This window comes from Brassica rapa, chromosome A06, assembly GCF_000309985.2.
Source record: "Brassica rapa cultivar Chiifu-401-42 chromosome A06, CAAS_Brap_v3.01, whole genome shotgun sequence".
NCBI classification, from domain to species: domain Eukaryota; kingdom Viridiplantae; phylum Streptophyta; class Magnoliopsida; order Brassicales; family Brassicaceae; genus Brassica; species Brassica rapa.
In genome coordinates, this window is record NC_024800.2 from 28,148,765 (window position 1) to 28,167,366 (window position 18,602).

The 18,602-nt window shown below is 31.3% G+C and overlaps 3 protein-coding genes and 1 non-coding gene across 9 annotated transcripts; 3 read left to right on the top strand and 1 right to left on the bottom strand.

The window, feature by feature from the left end:
• The first annotated feature begins 189 nt into the window (after window positions 1-189).
• Window positions 190-3,697, top strand: LOC117125832 (beta-galactosidase 3). Its single transcript, XM_033272434.1, has 2 exons — window positions 190-3,037; window positions 3,131-3,697. The coding sequence occupies exons 1-2, from the start codon at window positions 2,687-2,689 to the stop codon at window positions 3,242-3,244; spliced, it is 465 nt and encodes a 154-aa protein (XP_033128325.1). The 5' UTR covers window positions 190-2,686; the 3' UTR covers window positions 3,245-3,697.
• Window positions 3,698-7,381: 3,684 nt separating this feature from the next.
• LOC103827896 (probable ribose-5-phosphate isomerase 4, chloroplastic) lies at window positions 7,382-9,274 on the top strand. Of its 2 annotated transcripts, none has more exons than XM_009103456.3 (9): window positions 7,382-7,648; window positions 7,783-7,910; window positions 7,995-8,064; window positions 8,147-8,254; window positions 8,338-8,433; window positions 8,510-8,566; window positions 8,667-8,784; window positions 8,857-8,923; window positions 9,005-9,274. In XM_009103456.3, exons 1-9 carry the CDS (start codon window positions 7,520-7,522, stop codon window positions 9,081-9,083), a joined length of 852 nt encoding a protein of 283 aa, XP_009101704.1. In that variant the 5' UTR covers window positions 7,382-7,519; the 3' UTR covers window positions 9,084-9,274. The 2 variants fall into 2 exon arrangements, with proteins under 2 accessions (XP_009101704.1, XP_009101705.1); XM_009103457.3 differs by having other exon boundaries at window positions 7,404-7,648; window positions 7,773-7,910.
• A 668-nt stretch (window positions 9,275-9,942) lies between these two features.
• Window positions 9,943-10,262, top strand: MIR1885A (microRNA MIR1885a). The gene has a single exon (NR_120801.1). It is a non-coding gene; the product is annotated as a microRNA MIR1885a (primary transcript).
• Window positions 10,263-10,297: 35 nt separating this feature from the next.
• Window positions 10,298-13,504, bottom strand: LOC103827897 (putative UDP-arabinose 4-epimerase 4). 5 transcript variants are annotated; one of them, XM_033272390.1, is made up of 11 exons: window positions 13,204-13,504; window positions 12,474-12,571; window positions 12,251-12,375; window positions 12,050-12,163; window positions 11,864-11,971; window positions 11,697-11,788; window positions 11,449-11,590; window positions 11,284-11,378; window positions 11,056-11,185; window positions 10,825-10,969; window positions 10,298-10,713 (listed from the first exon to the last, which is right to left on the bottom strand). In XM_033272390.1, the coding sequence occupies exons 2-11, from the start codon at window positions 12,532-12,534 to the stop codon at window positions 10,487-10,489; spliced, it is 1,239 nt and encodes a 412-aa protein (XP_033128281.1). In that variant the 5' UTR covers window positions 12,535-12,571; window positions 13,204-13,504; the 3' UTR covers window positions 10,298-10,486. The 5 variants fall into 5 exon arrangements, with proteins under 5 accessions (XP_033128281.1, XP_018508034.1, XP_033128278.1 ...); XM_018652518.2 differs by having other exon boundaries at window positions 12,474-12,671; window positions 13,204-13,503; XM_033272387.1 differs by having other exon boundaries at window positions 12,474-12,655; window positions 13,204-13,502.
• Window positions 13,505-18,602: the final 5,098 nt, after the last annotated feature.

Sequence of the window (18,602 nt, forward strand, 5' to 3'; positions counted from 1 at the left end):
GTAATTGTGAGCCAGTTTGAGTGGATACCACGTACTTGGTTCCCACATGTTTAAAGCAGATGACAAGACTCATAAGTGCGATCGAAATAAAAGGACTCTCCTTTTTGTTTTTGTTTTCTTTTAATTATTCAATGTTTTTTTACGGTTGATCATTCAGTTTACCGTTTGATTTCTTTCGTTTTGTCTTTGTTTTTCACTTCTAGCGGTTTATTTACACAAACCAAAAGTCTTAAATATGTTTTTGTACTTCTACCAGTTTACCGTTTGATCCCATTTTCAAAGAAAAAAATTCATTTTGTAAAACGTAAAATTTATATATTTATTGTTATTACAAAGAAAACTCTATAAATTAATATACAATGAACTAGTTAACATTTTAGATAGATAAATTAAAAATATAGTATAAATTAGTGAAACAATAATTTTGACAAAAGTCTTATATAATATATACGCTCTATCAATTTAAAAATGATTAGTTATTACATAAAGATATAAATAAAATAATGATTAGTTGTTTTCTTAAATTAAAACTATTTTAGGATCTATCTCTATTTTCTTACTACATCAAAATTTATGATGTTTTTTTTTGTTAAAAAAATATAAATGCAATTATTGTTTATTTGCTGCCAAATGTGAAGACAATGAGTGTCATCAAGTTCATATAGCAAAATATAATATCCAATCAAAATATTTTTTAAAACAATACGAAGCTTTTATAAAATAAAAAATGATATAAAAATATATACATTTATCGAATCAAAATAATATCCAATCGTAATATATTAAAAAAAACAATATGAAGTTTTTCTATTTTAGACAAATGAAAATTAAAGATTATTGTTTTAAACATTATAACTAAAGATTATTAGATACACTAGGTGTCTTTAACAACATTCTTTTTTAAATACCTTTACATAATATTCGATCAAAAGACCGTAGGATGTTTCATAATATTCGATAAATATATATTTTAAAAAAATATATACATATATCGAATCAAAATAATATCCAATCGTAACATATTTAAAAAAAAATATGAAGTTTTTCTATTTCAGACAAATGAAAATTTTGAAGATTATTGTTTTAAACATTATAACTAAAGATTATTAGATACGTACACTAGGTGTCTTTAACAACATTCTTTTAAAAATACCTTTACATAATATTCGATCAAAAGACGGTAGGATGTTTCATACAAAAAGCTGATAGTGATAACTTGGGTGTTACTTTGTTATTTCATATTTTGATGAAGTTTTCGTAAGCTAATGTGTTTTAAATAATATAGATTCTTTCTAAAGTTTATGATAATGTTTATTGTTTTGTTGATTCAAAATTTTGCTTGTTGATGTGAGTAATAGTTCTTGTTGTAGTTAGTCACCAAAAAGTTAAAAGTATCATACTTGGGGTGAATTTGTGGATTAGTCATTTTTTATGTTTGTAAGTGTATTGTAAGAACTAGGTAATAATCCGCGTCTTGGGCGAAATGTGATTATTAGTTTCGTTATTTTTTTAATAAGGAGACATTAATCTGTTTAATCTGGATATAGCTTCGGTTTTAAATTATTTTTTTGTTTTTAATCTCCTAAAATATAACTATCATTTTAAATCAATATTTATTTGGTTTATTCGGTTAAAATATTTGATGTTTTTGGTTATTTTTTTCCTGTGATAATCAAAAGTTACTATTATTTGTTTGTTTTCATGTTATGAATCTTAGATAATCGTGATGTCGAAGCAATGGTTTCATATTATAGTTTCTAAACGGATAATAGTTAAAAAAAAAATTATTAAGACAAATAATTTTACTACAATTTGGTCGATAGTGAAAGAAGTATTAAGAAAAAAATATTTTAACTTTCAAAAAAATTAGATATTTTAGTTGTGGTAAATATTTAGTTATAATGTGCTCACGTTAATGTGCACTTGTATGTGTATGTAAAAGTATATGAAGATAGTTGATAAATATATAAAGATACTGTTAATTAGTATTAAATGACATTTTTAAAAAAATAATAAATGAAAAATAAAATTCTTAAAATAATTTTTTTTAAAAACAAAAATATTGTAACATTTATATAAACTACAATATATAACTTATAAATAATATTTAAATATATGTATATATATATATATATGCATATAAGAGATCAAATTGGATATTCGTTTCTATAAATATTGATATTTGTGATTTGTTTTTTTTTTATGGATATTGCATTTTTGTATTTGATTTGCTTCGTAGAGTAATGGATATCCAGATTTTTCGGTTCGAAACAAAAAGATAATGAATTGAATCAAAATTTCTGAATAATTTGTCTAGTTATATTCTTAAAAATTAAAAAAAACTATATAAAAATTTAAAGTTAAAACAATAGGGATTTGATGAGTAAATTATATGCGTATTTTAATTTAATATGGATAGTGTAAAAGTTATAAATATTATCTTTTCTTTTTACTGGAAACACAAATCTATTAATAAGCAATGGTGGAAAAGTCAGAAACAACTCCCTTCCGAAAACCATGAACGTTATTGAGAAATAGAAATACAAATTTAGAGAAATTTGCGTGGCCACATCTACATACGAATTTGCCTCTCAAAACCTTAACTAATCCAAGTTAAAAAGACTATATAACTGCGTCCATAAGTAGTTAATACATTCTTGTTACCTTTGATTACGAGGACAAAAAAATGTATGCTTCAGATTGCCGTTATCGAGGCTACATTTTACTTCTAGTTCTATTTTATTCACTTGTGTTTGATTTAGCTTCAAATATAGACATTTCTGATGATGTAGGAGGCAACCGAACCGACAGTAACTGGAAACGTTTTCTCTCTAATTCCAAACAACATGGCAAAGAATATACTAGTTGTATAAGTATAGGTGCTGAAATTCCAAAGCTGTATCTTTTTTGTGATGAATCACCTAAAGACATTATTACAAAAATCAATTTCGCTGATTATGGAAATCCTATCGGTGGTTGTAAAGATAATAGACATGGCAATTGCGGTGCACCAGCTGCCTTGAGGGTGGTCGAAAAGGTTAGCGAAAAATCAATAAATATTGACAATATGTTGGGGATTAGTGAATAATAAATATCTCAATGAATCTTATTGTTAAGTATTTTTGTGCAGAATTGTCTTGGAAAACTCAAGTGTGAGCTTAACAATTCGGACGAGATGTTTGGTCCGAGTCACTGCAAAAAAGATATTACGCTCACTATTGAATATACTTGCACAAAAGCTTAGGTTTTTAAGTTTCTCCTTAATTAAGGATTTTAAAAATAATTTTGGTTTGTTTCGTTATATTGATCAAGTTCTTGTTGATTATTAAAGGAACGTTTCAGAATTTTTTTTTTTTTTGGTTATTTTGTAACAAAGGTTGATGTGTAGGACCACAAAATTTCTGATTCAAAACCATGAAACAAGACGGTTGAAAACGATAATATAGAGGTAAACGTTTGAAAATCATTAGGAAATAAACGAAAGAACAAACAAAGTCAAGATTATATATATTTATTTAACTCGATAAATTGGATCTAATATGTGACAATTATGTGCGATTTTTGAATTCCATAATACAAATGCTTTAAAACTATTTTGCAATACCCTAAATAGAATCTTCAAACTTATTTCTAGGCTATACTCTCGAGACTTACGTTAAAAAAAACTAAAGAGTTTGAAACTTTTATCTAACGTACGTATAAAAATAGATGTAAACTAGGTTAAGATCCGCTCCTTGCGCGGAATGGACATTATATATATAAATTATTTTATATATTATATGTTTATAACCTATTATAAAATAATAAATATATATTGAATAATTAAAAAGTCATTATCTACTACTTATATAATTAAATTGGTGCGAACATATAAATAAATTTTATAAATTGAAAAAATATTTTTTCTATTTGATAAGATATATAATTAAATTTAAATGATAGTAACATATATATGATATATTTTAATATTAATATTTATTAGATGATATTTTTTGCTCTCTTTTTTGTCATTTGTATCTTTTATAGCAAAAAGTCTAAATTAGTGATAATAAAATTTTCATTGTGGGATTAATGGTTTAAGCCATTTATAATATTAAAAAAAATTAAGTTATCAATATTTTTTCAAATTTTTTATTAAAAAAATGTTCAAAGTAAATTTCAAAATTAAGATATATATGTATTTTTATATGGCATATAGTTTAATTTAAAATGATACATATATTTATATATCTTTTATTTTTGATACTTATTAAATGAGACTTTCAACTTATATTATTTTTTAATTATTTGTATCATGTCATAACAAAAATTTTAAATCATAGATCCCAAAATTTGAATTTGAAACTTATAACAGTTTTAGTAATTTATACTCGTTTTTAAAAATTTAAAATATAATATATATATATATAAATATATAATTTTTTTAATTTTTATTATATGGTTACTATGATTGTTTAATTTATTTTAATAGCTTTAAATTAAACAAATATATATTATAATATACACTTATTTTTATCAAATCTTTATTATTCAAAATTATTAATTGTCATATATACTTTAGCCACATTAGACAATTCCGTAATTTTATATAAGGAAATAATGAAGTACATTAATAATGTATTTATTATGGTTTAATAAAAAGTTTATTATATATTTAGATGGACCAACCTATTTCTCTAAGGATTCTAAGAACCATTCTAGTGATGATACATGGATACAAAAAAATGTTGCAATGCTTCTCAAATAATATATAGGGGATATATATTTATATGAGAAGATATATTTGATCTCCAAGATACGTATAAACAAAAAGAGAAAAGTAATATTCGTGAATCTTCTTTTTTTTTTCTCAAGTAGCGGGTAACAAAAAATTTCTGATATTATCTGAAAGTATTCCAAATTTATTTTGACGCAATCTTAAAGATTTGGATTTATCAAGATATTATAGACAAAATTTAGTAAAATTTACCTACGATATTATGCAAAAGTTTGACATGAATTGCTCCACAAATAACATTTTTTGTGAGCCACATGGCCATATTCATCAAGACCCAAGACCAAGTCAGGCTCGGCGTTGGCGCGTGTGCATGTGAGGTTTGCCTAATGGCCCTCTCCCTCATTTTCCATAGTGTCTCCGCAAGATTTCAAAACTTTTAATAGAATATCATATATATACTTTTTACTCTTCGCCATGGTTTAATAAGAAATTTTTCATTTGAGTCCAAAATACATATTTTCACATTTGTCTTCACATTAATCCAAAATTTATTCACTGAAATGGGCTTGTAAAATTTGGCTCCAACAATCCTCCACATGAATATAAATTATTCTAAACACTTGCACACTAGATAGACTATGCAAGTTTGATAGACTAGCTTAACAATAGAATATTTAATAATAATTTATGTTTGTTTACATTTCTAAATTTCTAAAAGAGATTAGAACAGTTACCAAAAAAAAAAAAAAGTAAACATAAAACTTATATGGCATTGGGAATGCATCAATTCCTCAGTCAAACAAATATTTCGGTAGGCCAAATTTGTTCTGTTAGAAGTAAATAATGAGGTTTTTATGTAATATTTTTATAATTTTTATTATAAATATAATCAAAAGAAACTGTTTCTATTATCTCAGAAAGCAATCATATCATTATCAAAGTACAATCACATTTGTTATTATTGTAAAAAGGAAGATATAAGGGAAAAACGAAAGCTGGATTTGAACCCTTGAACTGAAGAACAATAGAGTTCTTAAACATGCAATAAGAAGGGCTATTGGTTGTTTGGCACCTTTCAATTTTTATAAACGCTAGCGCCAAAAATCGATGCTTTATGAGCTTACCCAAGGCCGGTTTTGTAATTGTACAGAATTGTCTTGGATAAACAAGTGTGCAGCTTCTCTCAACTATAAAGGATCGCCGCATTTATCACTGATGATGTGAAGGTTTCTCCTAGCAAGAGTTCTCTGAGAATTTAGATCTTCTAACCAAATCATTTGAAGCATTGTTCTCTCAAAAGGATAAAAAGTACTAAAGACAATAATAGAACAGCAGAATACCAAGTAATAATGTCAGAATAAGATTTTTTTGAATGTTGGAGATGGATTTCATCTCTTGACAGAGGCCATCAAGTAATCGAGTTCGGCTTACTTTAATCCAAAGGGTGGTCTAAAGTTTTGCCGACTTGGAGAAAATGAAAGAAGATTGGCTGAAGACAAAGAAAAGGTATTCACAATTTTTCGGCACAAGATTAGAGTTTCCTCTATTTACTCTGTTTTTGCGGGAAACCCATGTTTTCATAAGATCTCTGCTTAAACTCTTTGTATTCGTCTTTCCATCTATTTAATAAACGTCTTTTGGATAACTCACCATTGAATTCGTCCATACATCAAGTACGTGCAAAATTATGAGTAAACATTGAACCTCCCGTGTCTTTTAATTGTTAAAAAAAATTCTTCGTTTCTGAGTATAAATTGGGTATGTGTGACATGAGCTCGAGGGGGTTATGTGTTGTGTTTGTTAGAGACTTGGAATCTTTTGGTGCATGTCAACGGTCGGAGATTTACGACACTTGTAATATAGATTTGGTTCAGAGTTGATAAACTAACAATCCTACTCATTTATACATATAACAATATTAGTTTAGAATTCTAATTGAAGTTATTTTCGTTAACAAAATATATTTCAAGGGGGATAGCAAGATATTGCATAGTTTAAGAAAGCTCAACTTTTGGAGGTTTGGATGATCCTCCTTTCACAACTTCAGAGTCAACACCCCCTTGGATGCCTGAATCTCTGTCTCATGGATTGATAACGGTATAGTTAGTGGTTTAGGGTAGAATTTTAAAGATCAGGTGCTCAAACATTAGACTGTAGCAGAAGTGTCTATGGATCCTATATGCTGAGATTAAATGTTTGCTCTGAACAGCATCGTGTTTAAGAGAGATGCAAGTCTATTAGAGTATAAAGTCGGTTATGAGTCAATTAGATTGAACCGGTGGTTATGTGATATAAACCGGGTAGTATAAATACATGTAAATACATTGTATACGACACAAGATAATATACGCTTTACACTTTTGGATCGCTCTTAATCATCTTCTTGAGCTCAAGCTCTAATAAAGTCTCTTATTATCCGGTGTTGAGCCGGACTGTTTAGATTTAATGGATATGATTCTCCATGATAGCTAGAACTAGAAGTATTTTATTTTTCCATAGATAGACTTCTTCCTGGAAACAACTTTTTGTCCAGCCAAAGAATGTGGGTAACTGACACAAAATAATTCTAACTTTTAAATGTTTTGGTTCGGTTCGGTTCGGTTTGGTTCTATCTGATAAATACTAAAACCGATTTTATTTTGGTTTTGGTGTTTTTCAGTCTCGCTTCTAGGATGAGCCTCACTGGGTCAATAAAAGTTAAATCAATTGGTATGCCACACACACGAAACTGAAGGAGATAAGAGCGGCAAAACCCACCGAGTCGTCGTGACTACTCGGTTACATAAATCGTTTTAAGAAAAAATGTTAGTTGCAGCAGCATCCACTCCATTTTCACTCTCGTTCGCCGTTTTCACGCGCAGTCGTAGCTTCAGAGTAAGCGCCACTCTTTCTCGGGAGCCCTCTCCTCTTCTCCGAGCTGCTCACCACACCGTAAGTGTTATTACTTAGACAAGATTCTCTGGTAATCTATAACTAGTTTTAGTGATTTTATCTATTCAAATTGTATTTGCCTTCATAAAACCAAAGAAAGATCCAAACTTGAATAGATACAAAGTCTGTTTCAGGTGGATAGTTATGTGAAGAGTGGGATGGTTGTTGGTTTAGGCTCTGGAGAAGCTTCAGACTTGGCTATTCGTTATTTGGGTCACCAACTTCGTTCTGGTTCTGTTCAAGATGTTGTTGGTGTACCAATGTGAGAGTCCTTTTGCTTTGATTCTTGGATCATGTTTCATTCCATCTGCTGCTACAAGTTTTTTCTGTGATGACTCTTGTTCAGGTCTGCTCGAAGTGCGAGTGAAGCTGCAAAGTATGGAGTCCCCTTGAAACATTTCCGGGATGATTTTCAGGTAGCCGCATTTTCTAAACCGGTTTGGTCTATCTTTCAGCTTTGGGATGTAATGTTTGCAGTGTGACTCTTCATCTATGTAGATTGATTTTGCATTCCATGATGCTGATGCTGTAGAAGAGGGTACGCTTGTCTCAGTTATAGGGAGGAGGAGAACAACAGAGGAAGATGACTATATTCTGCGGCAAAAGGTTTCGTTTAAAATTTACAGTCTTTTTTTGAACAAACTCATTGCTTAGCTTTTGGCTTACAAAGAGAGAGATTCACAATGCAGTCTATTGTGAAAGCAGCTGATGAGGCAGTCTTCATGGTAAAGGAAGAACTATACAAGTCTGGACTTGAAGGATCTATCCCTGTCTTAGTTCAATCTGTAAGAAAACTTCTGTTTGAAGAATTCTTTTTTTTTCTTTTAATCCGGAAATGATTGTTTGAAGTTTTGATTGCAGCTTAATTGGTTAGCTATAGCTGAGGAGATAGATGACTTGTATTTAGGAGAAGCAGAGGTATATGAGTCTGGCTCTTGTGCAAATATTTTCTCAGGGTTTCGGTTCTATTGATCCTCATTTGATTGATTGTATTTTGGTTTGTGCATATGTGGAAAAGGTGTGGAGAAGAGCTTCAGTGGGAGATGCAGGCCCTCTTGGAGGAGACTTTCCTATTGTCACCAGTGATGGTCACAACATTCTTGATGTTATCTTCACAACTCCTATTCCAAGCCTCGGTAATAGCTTTGGAACTTTACAATGTTCTCTATTGCTGTTTGATATGGGTTGATTAATGCGATAATATGCAGGTAACGTTGCTAAAAGCCTAGACAATATTGATGGGGTTGTGGACCATGGACTTGTTATCAAAACGAGGTTAGTTTTTCCAAAAGAATCAAATCCACCTCTAAGTTGGTGTATATAATCTGCCCTGAGTCCTCCCTTTTGGAATTACAGATGCACGGTGGTGATCGCGGGAGAGAGAGAAGTAAGAACTGTTACCTTGCAGACTAGTGCAGTGGAAGATGGTGTATGAAACCATGGGGAGACTTTGCAGAAGTTGTTGATTCCATAGGACAGTGAGATGTTGGAGTAAAACGGCTATTAGGATTGCCATTCAAAACCACTGAGGGAACTGTTCTACACATTGTATACTAAGTCAATAGAGAAATAATGCAACTTTTATAACTATACTATTGTTATATCAGTAGCTTCATTCTCAGAGCTCCAGTGACAAGATAAGGCTCAAATTTATAACTGACCAAAGAGTTTAAAAAAGAAAACAATCATTGATAATATGGAACCTTCTGTTATATTTAGCTTTTGGCATGAGTAAACAATCTTGATAAGATGTGTATGGTAACACCATATCAGGGTTCACTACCAAAGGCTGTTGAAGGAAGAAACAGCAGAAGCTAGTTTAGTGGCAAAGTGAGCCTCTCTCTCTCTCTCTACACGTGTAAGGTGTTGAATTATACAACTTAAATTGATATTTAATATGGTTAAAGTATATCTTGAGATAAGGTAAGAAAGGTTCCAAGAAAAATCAATGAATGGTGGAGCCTACAATACATTAAAGGAGGGGCAATGAGTTAGTGCAATGATTCATTGCCAATGAAGTTTCTATGAAATTTCCACGAAGCCGTCTCCTCTCTTGCTAGTATCAACACGTAGAAAGCTTCTTTGTTAAGTCTTCCTCCACATATCTCTTTATAAAGCGCTGTGATCTTGTTCATCTTTCCATCAAACTAAGACGGTTGCTCCTACAAAGAGCTCATTCACTCTTTTGGATACAACTTGTTTGGTGGTTTATGGAAAATTTAGATTCCATAAGAACAACAAAAAATTAATCTTCTTCTTCATGACTTCCTTCTTCTTTGTCTCACAACTGTATCCATCCTGTCTTCACGAGCTTCCTCTAGAAGATGTGCGCAGAGTCTTTCTAAGTCACACTCATAAAAAATTCAAAGAAAAGGAATCATACTTTCATTGATAATGAAATCAATAGAGAGAATGATACTGAGCTCTTACATTCGATTAGATGCGATAATCTTATCCTCTAATTGCTTGTAAGAGCTGATGACCAATGGATCATCCTCTATTGATCTCTTCATCAATGAAAGGTATGATTCCCTTTCTTTGAAATCACTTTTGAATGTGACTAAGAAAGCCTCTACGTACATCTTCTCCGCGGAAGCTCATGAAAACAAGGTAGAACCAATTGTGGACAAAGAAGGAAGACATGAAGAAGATAGAGAAGAAGATCAACTTTTTTATCCATCTGAATGTTCCACAGTTTCACTAGTAAGTAGTACACAACCAGTCACAATATATTTTCTCCACATAAGCTATAGAAGCCCTCAAAAAAATATGTAAATTCATCAAATGAAAATGAAAAACAATAACAAATTTCAAAGGTATTTTTGGTTTCCTCTGTTTTTAATAAGAAGCATATCCATGAGGATGAATCTTTTGCCACCTCCAAGCAACTTGAAGACTATCCTGAAGATTAGTGAATCGAGCAGTCCAATTCAAATCTCTAAAAATCTTTGTTGGATCACTATAAACCTCTGCGTAATCTCCTGGCCGTCGGGGCAGTAAATCTACTTTAATCTCAACTCCTGTCGCCTTCTTACACGCCTCCACAAATTCCTTCACTGATCTTCCTATTTAACCAAACAAACAAAAATGATAATGTTACCATAATTACATGAAAGGAGGCACTTAGAAATAGATATTTTTTTTTGTTTTGTTTTACAATGATAATGTTAAAGTACCTTTTCCGGTTCCAACGTTGTAGATACCGACTTTATGAGGCTGAGCTTTCTCAAGAGCCTTTACGTGAGCATCCACTAGGTCAGTAACATCTATATAGTCTCTAATGCAAGTCCCGTCTGATGTTTTGTAGTCTGTTCCTTTCACCTATCAAAACCATACCATGTAAAGGTTTTTGCAAAGAATAGATTATAAAACATTATGCATCTTGAAAACCACATGTTGTTTCTTACTTGCAGTCCAGGAATGAAACCGCGAGCGGCATCAAAACAAGCACCGGAGATACGTCCTTGCTCACGAAGCTCGGGTCTTGGAGCTTCTCCTAATCTACCTCCCGGATCTGAACCAATCACATTGAAGTATCTGCAAGTTCAGAGATTCATAAACATTTGCATAATTGTTTCACTGATCATAGAGTAATAAAAAAAAAAAGGCTAAAGAAAATGCTCAATGAACCTAACCTCAAGATCATAACAGCCATGTCAGAGTTCTTAGAGAAATCCAAGATCATGTCCTCTGCCATCTTTTTAGCTTTCCCGTAAGGATTAATCGGAACCTAAATCAAATATTTTCATTAGAGAAATTAGACAAATGAATTTGTAATGAATTAATGATCTTAATTTTACCTGCGGGGTATCTTCAGTAATCGGCATTTTTTCAGGCTCTCCATAAGTAGCACAAGTACTAGAATATATCAGTTTCTTCACTTTATGTCTAGCCATAGCTTCAAGAACTCCTAATGTGTTTGATGTAATGTTATGGTAATATCTACAACAAACAATGAGATCAAAAATAAATTCAAAAAAATAAAAATAAAAAAATAAATTTTGGCAGAAATGTTTAAAACTGTATTATAGAAGAATGAAGACTATACTTAAGAGGATAAAGAGTGCTTTCTCCAACATAAGCTACGGCAGCAAAATGCATCACAGCGTCAAAGGCATTCTCTGAGAATATTTTCTCCACCTGAAATTGTAACGATCGGTTAAGAAAAAAATAGAACCTAAACTTCTATGCTTCAAAGGTTAACAAACACCATACAGCTGCGGGATCTCCTAAATCAGCATAAATGAATTGAAGTCTTCCAGTTTGTGGGAACAGTCGCTGTAAAACCTTAACCGCACCAAGGTTCCCACGGGAAAGATTGTCCTGTTGAGAGATATCAAAGTTGAAGTGTCATCAAAAAGGACATTTAACTACTGTAAAGAGAAAAGGAATTTTAGTTACCACAATGGTTACGCGGTATTTATCTTTAAGCAACCTTAAAGCCGCATGTGAACCGATATAGCCAGCTCCACCAGTGACTAACACATGAGTCACTCCTTCCTCTCTTCGAGAGAACTGAAAGCAAAGGGAACAAAACCTCATAAAACATTAACAAAATGTAAAACGTTTTAAGGTTTATGAGTACGAGTTAATGGGAGATACCACGCTTGGGGATGTGAAACTTGAAGCTTTATTGATCACAATAAAGGCTAAGATTATAAGTGAAGCTAGTAAGAGAAGCTTTCCCATAAGATTGCTCTTTGTTTTGGGTTCTATGTAATCCATATCTGCATTTTTTAAAAGAAAATGAGAATCCAAAACTTATCTTTCTCAGATAATATGATATGATCTCAAATAGTGTTGGGAGTAGTAATAATCTCTCTACCTCCTGGAGACAGAGGTCTTGAGTTTTTTCGTTGACTTCTGACTCCAGACAAACTCGTCATTGGAAGACTTCAAAATGTTCTGTTTCTCAAATAGAGACTTCAGACCAAACCCAATAAAATAAAACAAACACTCACAACAATCAGTAGTTAGCAACCATGGAGTTCATGTTGCTGGAGATTGCTGCAAAACAAAGGAACTAATAAAAATTGATTACAAACAAAAACATGTCAAAGCTACCAAATTCTGTAAACATTTATTATATGCAAGAAAAAAAAATATGTTGGAAGTGGAACCTGGAGCAGATGAAACAGAGAAGAAAATTTTGCGGTTTATGAAATTTTCATATGAAATGAATACAATAATATTTGTTGTTATGTTCATCTATATAACTTATATTCATTAAAAGCAATAGAAAGTGCACAAAAAAAATGAAATGAATACAATAAGAATATTTGTTGTTAAGTACAAAAGGTTGCACAGAAAAAGGAGCAGAACAGAGTACACAACAAAGAGTTCATAAATTGTAAGAACAAGTCATCAAAATTGACTAAAACTCCGATCATTTTCTGGAGAAATGTATTGTGATCTGATTCCAATCTAGATAAACAGAGTGAAAGAAAAACCTTATGATGATCTTAATTCGTAATGTTGATTACCAGAGACGAAACAGATTATAAACATCTAATTTTCTTCAGAGAATATAAAGAGAAAAACAGAGATTTGTTCACCTGATAATTGTGAGAAGACGAGAAACAGAGAAATGCGTTTAAAGATGTTGAGAATGCAAAACGCTCGATGTTTATTAACAGAGTGTGAGAGAACCCCGTGAAGATACAAAACGTAAGAGTGAGAAAGAGAAGCAGACAGAGTATGAGGATTGAAGGAGACAAAGAAGAAGGAAACGTGAATTGCAAAACGAGAGCACGACTACGACCTAGCCGCGACTCTCTTTCTTTATCACGTCGGTTATGTGTTTTTAAAATAATATTAATATATTCGGTATTTTAGTTTATGGAAATCAATTTTGATATTATCTCCTTTTAAAATTACATTTTATACTTTTAGAAAAATTGGATATCTCCTTTTTATGGCTTTTAATATTTATCTCTTTATATAGATAGAGCATTTGCTTAGATCAAATCCATTGTACCAATACTGTGTGCTTATGACATGGAAGGATTGAGCGGATTTTGAAATATTTTCGTTGACTTGAAAACATGACACTATTTGGATTTTTATTTCACAAATACGAAAACAAAATTTTACCCGAAAGCTCCTAAGATTTCAACTTTTAGAATCTAACTCCATCTGTTTCATATTAAGTGTCATTTTAGACTTGTGCACACGAATTAAAAAAATAATTAATTTTACATGTTTTCTATATAAAAACACAATTACATATACACATAACCATATTTCAACCAATAGAAAAACAAATAACATAATAAAGTTAATAAATTTTGCATTGAAAACCGAAAACGACACTTATTTTATAACAAATGTTTTTCTCTAAACCGACTCTTAATATGAAACGGAGAGAATATTAATTTATTTTAAAAATAGAAACAGTTGTTAGGTACAATTAAGAAGAAAAACTATAGAAAACACTATAAGAAAGATAATCTTATGTTTTTAAACATAAGATATTCTTGTGTGTTGTATATTTTGATCAAAACGTTAACATAATTAAGTTACAAAAAGTAACATAATTCCAAATAGAATAATGAAAAATAACATGTATTTTTTAAAAGTCTGTCAGTCTTTTACCAAAAAAAAAAAATGTTTGTATCAGTTCCAGCGTAGCCAATACGATACGTTACACCTAACAAACATATTGTTACATGTTACAGGTCATTTCACCAATTCACCCTAAATCCAAAACCAATTAATCAATATATTGAAAACTGCGAATAAATCTAATTAAATAATAAAGGTAAAGAAAAAAGATATGTTCGGTTTTTTTTTTTTTTGACGAAGGATATGTTGGGTTTATAATCGTATATTGATATTGTTCTTGTTTCAATCCCAACTAGCATTTGACCCGCGCGTCCGCGCAGATGTATATTTTTCATAAAAGTTATAGTTTATATATATTAAATAATATATATAATACATTTTCTATATTACATATTTGCAGTGTTTTGAAACCCGACTGGTCGGACCGGTCAGACTGACTCGTTCCTAAAACCGATTCCGAGTATTTTTAAATGAGATCGGAAATATTAATATTTTTATTAGAGAAAATGTGTTATCTGAACAGAAAATATATTTGATTGTTCTGGTTTGAAATGGTTATACTTGCATTTAATGAAATTAAACGTACTAATAATGTTATATTATATATGTTCACTATAGAAGAAGGCCAAAATTGTAGTCTCTTTTTTTTTTTCTTTGATTAAGCCTACGAAGGCAATATTGTACATAGATTGGAGCCCAATAGCTCAAAATCAAATTAAAAATAAGCCGAATGGACCAAAATGAAATTGCAAGTGAAATAAACTAAACCATTTAAATTTTGGACCGACATGTCAAGAATCTCGTGATTAGTGGTCCACCTCTTCGACTTTTCTCCGTCGCACTTCATCACCGGACGGAAGAAACCATCGTCGCATATCGTTATCTTGGCCATGCTTTCTAAATTTCTTCAACATCCTCTATCGATCTACACCAAAACCTTAAACATAAATCATTGTAAATATTCACTACTAAAGAGAATTTTACTCCCAACTAAACAATTAAAATGGCCCAATGACCCACAGTAATCAAGATGACGGGAAGCTTGAGTGAAGGTGATTTTACTCCCTCGTAAGAAAAACTTCGACTGATTAAATTAAACACCGCTCATAATAGATTGGCATAGAGACTTAGAATTCTGTTTCAAATCGGATTTTTTTTTATCAAACATAACAAAAGAACAATCAAACCGAACAAAAGAACAAAAGAAACTCTGAGAAAGAAACCAGACAAAAAAAAACAGAACAAAACATTAATCGGAAATGAAATCCGATGAAAGAAAAAAAGAACAAACTTTTCATCGAGGAGAGGAGAGATGCCATGAAATCCGGTTTATCATCATTCTGTGTTAACGGTTAAGCGTAAATTTGGTTATATCAGTAATTGACCAAAAGGCTATTAATGATCAATGGCATAAGATGGTAATTCTTGAGGAAAAATCAGGGTTATTTCAAAATTGTACTTCAGTTTTAATAGTTTAGATATAGTTCCACCAAATAAACGAAGAACTCGAATGTTCATTCGAAAAAAAAGAAGAATTCGAATGTTTTCTTTTAATTTCACCTAACCTAAGTTCGATTAATTAGAATTTAGAGTAACTAACATATTGTTTAATCAAAGTCAAACAAGTGTATGAACCTTTTCTTGAAAAATACTACAAACAATTTCACTAAAAGTGATTTAAATAATTAAATAGGTGTGGCTGCTTAGTTTTAGCTACTTCCCAACTATCTAGCGTGTTTAGTCATCGCGGTCAGATCAAATTATTTGATCCCATTTTTTGCATTTACTTTATCAATTTCACATACATACGCGACTACTAATTTTGATTTAAGTACTAAACGTATATTACTCCGCTTGTGGGAATGCAAAGAAAATGCTTCTCTTTTAACGCTGGTTCAAAAGAAGATGGAACAATTCTTCTATAGACATAGTCAGCGGATGAAAAGGGTTCGGACTTCGTTCATCAGATCTTGGAGTGGCTCGTTTTCCGCTGGGATTGATTTTGGCAATAAGCCAATAACTATGGGAATTCAAGTTTTTTCCCAGCTGTGGCAACAATGCATAGTTTATTGTAACATCCCGAATTGTGATATATAAAAAGATTTAAGAGAATTAATTTGGCTATATATGTCATTAAAGTGAACTTACTTTTTCCGTCACACATCGTTTAAAACTCCATAATTAAATGTGATGGTGCTGGGCTGGAGTAGTGAAAGAATGGGTGATCCATCAGGAAGTGATTCATGATACCGTGTCGGTGTGAGTAAGACCAAAGCACATGAAATATCATGTGGTAATTGCGGGCCAGTAAACAAATCTTCGGGACTTAAAAAATTAACACACTGTCCTTAAAGTGGGATAAAGCCCACAGACAAAATGAGGGGGCGTGGGTGGCCCATTAGCCATGAGCGGTCGGAGGATTATATTTATATGCTCGAAATCTGTGTTTCTTTCTTAGAATCTCTAGATTTACTAAATCGTGTGCATATTTTATCGGGTTTTGTTAAAAAAAATTGTCTATCGGTTTTTTTTCATTTTTGTGGTGTAATTCGGTCTTTACTTGAAGTTTGTTTTTGATTTTTCTATTTCTTTTTTTAACCAATGTCACAAATTATAAATTAGTATAAAATTAAACTTTTTATCAAAAATAAATTGTGAGAAAAATATGAATTTGTTTTAATAAAAGAGATGTCAAATTTAACCAGAACCACCACCACACAGAAAAAACTCATTCGACTGGATTGAGAGAGGTTTTTTTTTTGATTGAAGGTATTTAGTGTATAAATAGAATGTAAAATAAAATTTTAAAATATGTATAAAAAACTCTAAAATAAGAAAAACAGAGGAGAGTATATATCATGAGACCTACATATGGCAAGATCGGCATCTCTACTCTCTAGTAACTTTGATTCTATGGATAACTAGGGTCAGCTCAATACAATTAAAGGTCTCTGGGCGGAGTTCTTTTAGAAAATTATAATTATTAAATTTTTAAAATATTTTTTTGAAATCAACATAAATTTAAGACTAGTATTAAACTAACTAACATTTTGTTTCGTTTTTATTTAAATTTACAAAATTATTTCAGATTATCATATTGTTATTATATTATCTAAATTTAAATTATAATATAATTATACATATTAACAAAAATATCAAAAAAATTGTGGAGTGGGCCTCGGGTCAGTGACCGCCCCATATTTTAAACCAGCACCGTGGATAACGGGGGCGGGTGTACTGGAAGATATGTGGGTCACTTGACTCCACTTAATTTTAATTAGCCATAGTATTTTTGTGAAATCTTATGGCATTACCCAGTACAAATTTGTTACTAACCCCGTATAGTTTGAGGCCTACGTTATTCCAACCAAACTTTTAAGCAAGTAATTTTAATTTTGACTCCGGTTGAAAAAGTTTCTAATTCTGCCATTAATTGACAACACGCAGTGGCCGAGCCAGTGTGTTGGCAAGGGGGTCAACTGACCCTGGTGAATTTCTGATTTAAAAAAAATAACATGTATATTTCTGTAAAAAACTGGAAAATATTGCAAAAAATTGCTAATTGACCCTTATAAAATGTTGTTAATTGACCTTATAATGTATATTAATTATGGATTGACCTTCCTAAATTTCTTTCTTGCCTCCGCCAATGACAACACGCTAAAAAGTGGACTCGGTGACAACTATGAGATTCAAGCTGTGCCCAGTGCGGTGATTCACGTTGCGCTTTGTGACTGTGATGGTAGTTCACGTTGTTCTTTATAAGACAGCCGGTGACACGTGACTATTATTTTTCTTTTGTTAAAGGACTCGTGCTTATAATGACGTTTTTTTTTTGTAAACTTAATCTATAATTTTCTCCGATGTTCGAAATCACCGATGTTATTACTACATTTAAAACGAGTGTGTTCGATTAAATATTCATAACTTTATATTAAACAAATTCAGAATAAGCTCTTTTAGACTTATGTTGTCCTTTTACTATATGTCAGAGAGTCTTCAGAAAATATATTTTTTCAGCTCCATAAATTTTTCTATATCATTCATGTTGTAGATCACTAGATCAGACCCGACAGCATGCATACAAGTTTGCTCACACAGTAATCTTTACCAATAAAAAAGAAAAAGATCAGACCCAACAACATGCATATCACCCGATAGAGCCCACACTGGCACACAGTAATCTGTTTAGTCGTAGGTAGTGCAAGTTTGCTCTCCTACAGATCAACGAGTCTTGTCCTATGTTTGCCGGCTATTCCATGCAAAGAACATTCTCCTCAGAAAATAAAAATCATCCAGAAGACTGGAAATCCTACCCAAATATTAGTCAACTAATTCTTTTTTTTTTTTTGAAAATTGGCTTTAAGTCAACTAATTCTTTCTATCATGA